General features: G+C 32.6%; 1 protein-coding gene across 9 annotated transcripts in view; it reads right to left on the bottom strand.

Annotated features, from left to right (window-relative positions):
* Positions 1–1,006: 1,006 nt before the first annotated feature.
* The window catches only part of LOC117106730 (kinesin-like protein KIF26B), a 110,722-nt gene continuing 105,319 nt past the window's right edge, over positions 1,007–6,409 (bottom strand). For 6 of the 9 annotated variants that reach the window (XM_033248145.1, XM_033248148.1, XM_033248149.1 and 3 more), the window contains 2 exons: positions 4,904–5,051; positions 1,007–3,699 (listed from right to left, as the gene is read on the bottom strand). In XM_033248145.1, coding sequence (XP_033104036.1) covers positions 3,560–3,699; positions 4,904–5,051 — 288 coding nt within the window. In that variant the 3' untranslated portion in view covers positions 1,007–3,559. Of the gene's footprint in view, positions 3,700–4,869; positions 5,052–6,409 lie in introns of those variants that run through there. The other 3 variants (XM_033248146.1, XM_033248147.1, XR_004445124.1) reach the window with 3 other exon arrangements.

The raw sequence follows: 6,409 nt of genomic DNA on the forward strand, positions 1-6,409 counted from the left end.
ATGTGTATAAGAGACAGATATATATATGTATTGATTATTTATATATAATTAAGCAGTGTTAACAGCTATCGTGATTACTTATATATATATAATTGGCCTCATAGCTCAGTTAGTAGAGTATCCAAATGGTAATCGGAAGGTTTTGGGTTCGAATGGGGGACATACATTTTTCTCAAATGTTTATTATCTCTACTTTAAAATCAACTGTGCTATCCAAAGTAATAAATTTATCTTCTGCAAATAGAGTTATATATAAGCAATTTAATTATTTTTTAATTTTTATTGCATTGCAAGTTTTTAGCTCAACAGAATTTTAAAACACAAAAATATGCAATTCTTTGAGAATGTAAATTATATGGTTTGCATAGATTATTAATGTGACTATGTTATATGTACAAGTGTAATTGAAAGTCGTGACCATGCAAGAATGAGAGCGTAATTTACTGCCTTGGCATTTGAATATACGTTAATATCGCAACGAGAAAACCCCAATTAGATCGTAAATGTCACCGTAATATAAACTCTATTTTTGATATCTGCCGAATCAATATATTCAAGTACTTTCTTCTGTGAATGGACTGAAAATTATGAACAGAGCACAAATTGATTACAACTGAGGTGACGTTATGTAACCTTTATTACTGAAAAGAGTATTTTTATTCAAATCTTTTACCGGATTTTTCTTAATAAACAAAAAAAAAAATCCTTCATATCTATACAAGAAAAAAAAACAAAAGTATAAATAGTTGAATGTTTTTATGTATAAGTTATACAGTAATGTAGGAAATTAAAGTGAAATGTTACTCATAATCATATCTAAAATTATCTATACAACTTTCCTTCTAAGACTAAAATTATGTTAACAGTTAATTACAGATCGAAAATTAACAATAAACAATCAATAACAATTAACAATGATTAGCACAATGGTTATGGCAGTTACCATGAAGTTGTATACTGTAGCACTAGAGTGTACGCTACCCATAATAGGCCTGTAAGGGGGGAATCGATCACCATCGCAACTCTGGCAAAAACATGAAAAGTATTACTACTTGGCACCAAAAAACTCCAAATTTGGAAGTCAATTAAATTCTTATTAAAATTTGATATTTGAAAATTACCGGTGCAGACAACACAAATATTTTTTTTTTTCGCAAACTAGTTTCTAATACAACTCTATGATATTACCCAACATCATGTTAATGTTTTGATTGGTTATTACTAATCACATGTTAACATTGGTCATTCCCAATTACCAAACCCAAGCTTATTATTTATTGTATTAAATTGGAGCATTCAAAATTGATTTTACAAAAGAATGCCTGTCATTAAAAGTGGCAGATAAGACATTATTTATCATAAATTATATTTTCATGAAACTCATCCTTTGTAATAACAAAGCTCAACTTTGAAATATTGTAAAAAATATAATTAATCAGAAACTGATTTTATTTTACATCCCTATTCCCTATAAATTCCTAAACTTCTCTGGATTTCCATCTCTAAATTTCCTCCCCATACAAGTTCCCCAACCCATCAAAATCCCCATTCCCTCTGTGTTCCCATCCCGCTCCCCAGCGAATCCCCACCCCTTTCAAAAGAACACATGGATACACAATCAACAATTATGTGTAACAGTTATAAAATAATACATAACATGAAGATGGTTATGATAACCAACTACTAACTTATAATACAAAGAAAACATAATTCATCCGTAGAAGGGAAAAAATTGTGAAAATTCATTTTGGTTATTTTCTTCTCGGTGGATTAATTTATGATGGAAACACTCGATTATCAATCGACATCAAACATTACATCGACAACTAGCATATTACATTGTCATGAATACACAGCAGAATAGGGTATTGCACATTATAAAAATCTACAAGTTGTTTGTACAGAGTATGTGGAAACATGACTTGAGTATATAATCAACCGCCAAGCCGTTTTAATTTTTCCTGCTTCGGAAAATTTCTGATAACTATTACATACTACAGTAAGATATTATTCTCCTTTGTACATTTAATCTATGGATTTAAATAGCTTGTTTTCTTTACAATTCTCTCTTTACAAAGTGTACAGTAAATTTAATACCCTCGCATCAACATTCGCTAAAAATCTACTTCCAGTATATGTTTAAAAAAGGGAAGAAACCTTACGGTGGTAGAAAAAAAAGACATTCATCTTGCCGATTTTTTTGTTCGTCAAGATTAATCAGATAGGAAGAAACTTGTGGTGGGTGAAGTGTATACAAAATATGTATCAAAAATTTTACATTCATTTTGGAGTTTTTTAATGGTTATGATTCTAATGAATCTTCGGAAGGTGACTGGTCTGGAAGATATAATCTCTGATCGTCAACAAAGCATTCAGTAGATAATGGGGAAATAGAAACATCGGTATTTTTAGATGGATTTTGAGTTCAACGGTCGTAATTTAAATCTTTCGCCGTTGTGTAATGGGTCTTATTTGTCAGAAATAATTACAGCACCCCCAAGGCATACACTTCATCATTGATGCACAACTTGTGCATAATTTTAAAGTGGCAGTTTCGCATGCCTGTATCATGCTTCTAAGCTTGGTAAAAACATAAACATCCCAGTGAATGTTATGTTAATAAGCATGTACCTGAATCTATTTCAAAATGAGTGCTCAATGTCCTATATATAAATTTGACAACACATTTGTGATTTTAGCCTGGGATCCAGACAACACCTAGTTAATATGCAAAACTGTGTAGGAATTCGTATGCATAGAGGATACCACAGCTGGACTGGAAACACATTCATCAGGGAAATAACATTCAAATATTTTCGCTGATTACACAAGTGTGAAATGATGTGTTAAGCAAAGGGTAAATGAACCGTTTGATTATCACCTCACCATTCTCTGTATTATAATTGCAAATACCTTTACAATATTAATTTGAATAATTTATATTTTTTTCTAATGAGCATAGGTATATATAATATAATGTAGTGAATTTCACTGTATGTCAATTAATTAATATAATTACTGTCTTTAGTATTATTTTTTAAGCAGCATATCAGCATAATATTCAACACCCAACATTTGATTTAAGTTTCACTATAAGGCAGATTCTTCAACATATACATCCAGGTAATACCATAAACCTTACCTAAACTTAGACTCAGATATAATACAATATGCTTTCAAAGATGCATTCATTGAATTCCTATAGTATAAAGGGTACTTATTTTCTCCATAATATTATTCTTTGTATTGGTTATATTTTTTGCAGTCTATAGCTTCACATAAAAATACAAAAACATACTTTAAATACATCAAGAATTATTTTTTACACGGAACAAGGCTTTGCGAACCAGCGTCTGCGACATCAGTCAAACTTTTCTATTTATACTTTTCAAGATATGTCCGTCTGTGACGCGCAAATTTTTTTTCAGAGGTTTCCAAAGTTATGTCTTGCAAACTCACATCAATGAAAAAAGGTTTCTCGGACTTCCTAAGGGGCATGTCCTCCTGGGACTCGTGTTGAAAATACTGGTTTGAGGGTATATTCAAGGGATACGTGGCTTTAGTGGAATATATCGAAGCTAGTGATGACCATGACGTGGGCTTTACAGGCTTTGACTCGCTCCTCTAACAGTTGCGTTTCGTGTTCAAGGGCATCTAAGAAAAGTTCATCAACAGGATCCATCTCATCCAAAACATGTACTATATTCAGCAAAGAAATGAAAGAAAATAATTTTATAATACAATTTTTACGTATTTTCATATTTTACAAAGGTTATTCATATAGAGTTTTCAATAACTATTTCTTAGACATCCAACATCGAATACACACAACAATTAAACAGTAGAATAGAATAAACCAAGTCTCTACATGAAGCTTAGGAAGTTTTCCCTAGCATTTCACTGGATTTGAACCCACAATCCTGACATTAGAAGGTAAGCACTTTAAGCCGGGCACTCCTGCGTACGACAAATCTAACTCCACTCTCTGTGAGCGCTGGACGACGCAACTCCGTCTGCTGATTGTTGGCGGCAGTCTAAGCGAATCGTCATTAAAAATGATCCGCTGTGCGCATTTAATGGCGCTGAATTCTCCGTAGAATCGTAGAAAATCGACTGTCGGCCACAGTGAGTGCCCAGAGTTTACCATCAGGCTACAGCGCCACTGATATTATCTAGTCCACCTCACAAAAAAAACGAATTCCTAATAATTAATGTTGTTATATACTTCATCATGCTTATTCGTGTTATCACGATTTTAATAAGTTATGTTATAGCTTATTACTAAATCACATTTTTATATACATTTGTACATTTATCATTTAGTCTGTTATGGAAATTAAGTGATTTTTAATATATTTATTCTGTTTTTCATTCTTTGTCTTTTGGAGTGGCACATGACAGTAGCACATCTGTGTCAACCCGGGTCGGCAGCACTTTTTGTTTTTTTTTTGTCTTGTAATTTTGATGTATGTATTTTTTCTATGAACTTTAACTCAAAATAAAATAAAAAAAATTAATATAATTTTAATATGTATTTATTAACAGGTTTCTTAAAAATCAGTATTTTGGTACTTAAATTAAGATACATTAATTTAAAAATAACATATAACAAAATTGAGAATTGACAAAACAACATACACATCATTAACACAGAAGAAAATTGAAAATTATTAAACGGTATGTAAAATAATCTTATTAATTACATCTGCATGCTAACACACAACAATATAAGTATTGTACATAACAGAAATATGCACTACTTTGATATAGACAAGCGTTATAGTACTTAGGAAAGTGATGTGTGCTGACAGTAAATAGAAACCGATTAAAGTGAAGACGATGACAACAAAACAAAAATTTCAAACTAACATGAAGACAGGGAGACGCGTGTCTGGTTACCTACAATCAAATGTCCAGCAACTGCTTTCGGCGTTCAACAACGCCTTCGTAGACATCAGCTGTTGTTTCAGCTGATGCTGCTTCTCCGACAGCTGGAAAATACGCTCCTGACGACTCTCCTGATCCGGATGACGATTTCTCTTTGGAGATCCCTGGAGGAAAAAAAATTTCTAATCATTATTTCAGTGTTTTAGGAGATAATTTATGGGTTTAATTTTATTCTTATCAAACCGTGGGTAATTACAAGGACAAATATATAATGATGGTGAAAGCAGCAATGTACAGACTAGAACAAATTTAAAACCTGCTTTCTCGTTCAGAGGGTGGTCTTCAGGGAGTTGTACATAGAGAAAAAAAACATGGAGGAGGGTCTTGAATTAAAAAAAAATACAAATGGTCTTAAATTTACTCAATGGGGGATGGTCTCAAAATTCAAATAATGGTAGATAGTCTAAAATAAAAACAATGGGGGAAAGGATCTCAAAATTAAAACATTGGGAAAAAAAGGAGTCTCAAAATTCCTAATTTAAAGCCAATATTAGATAGTTTTTTTCCTGAGAATATTTGTAAAAGTCAAACACTGGGCTTTTTGCTGAGAAATGGTTGGTATGTAGAATTGGGAATAAGTTAGGGGGTTGGCTTATAACCGAGATGGGCTTCCCCGAGGAACTACGATGAATACAAATGGAAAGAAAAACAATTATTTATACAGTAATTAATAGATAAGTACACCCATCAGGTAGCAGAGGCAGTTAAAAAAGATGAAAGGATGCCTACAAAAGACTAGCGGCAGACCTAATGTGTTAGACTCTCCCCAGGAAGACATTAGCCCAGAATTTTAAGATAGTTGGTGTCTGGTGAGGGAGAGTCTAGCACTTTGCTATCTATGTAGGTATCACTTGATCTTTAATTAATCATCTATACTCAAGTGATTTTGATTAAAGGTGATTTCTACAGTTACCTACAAACTTGAAAAATATCAAATTTTAAAAATATAATCCTTTATAAGAGGGGGGGGGGTTTCATCAGAAATATCTACAATTGTAGGAATTGAACCCAGGACCCTGGATTTGAGAGTAGGGTGCTTTTAAATGCAAGGCAACAATAATCAATATCATATTGCATAAATTTCAAGCTTGGGAGTGTCAACATTTACAATTTATGACGTTTTTCAAACATCTAATCATCACTCGCTTGGCTACGTGAGCTTTTTACAACAGCAGTGGCTTAGCTATTCTATATAATGATTCAAGGTTGCCTAAGAGTTCAGCCTAGGTTATGCCCTCGGTGACCCCTAGGGGGAACGTGTCTTGGTAGCTTTGTTTCTGTTAATTATCAGTTGGGTACGATTTTCCTAGGAAGTTATCAATTGAGTTGATGATTTGTACAACACTTTCAGAAGGATACTTCAAATCTACAGCATCCTTAAAACCGCTTTGAAGTTGTTAATCAACTTCCATATTCAGAAGGTCATTATTATGGTAATTGCTTTTTTTATATGTCATAAAAG

The sequence above is a fragment of the Anneissia japonica genome, unplaced genomic scaffold (genome assembly GCF_011630105.1).
Source record: "Anneissia japonica isolate Jap-2015-1 unplaced genomic scaffold, ASM1163010v1 scaffold287705_len1045735_cov187, whole genome shotgun sequence".
Taxonomy (NCBI): Eukaryota; Metazoa; Echinodermata; class Crinoidea; order Comatulida; family Comatulidae; genus Anneissia; species Anneissia japonica.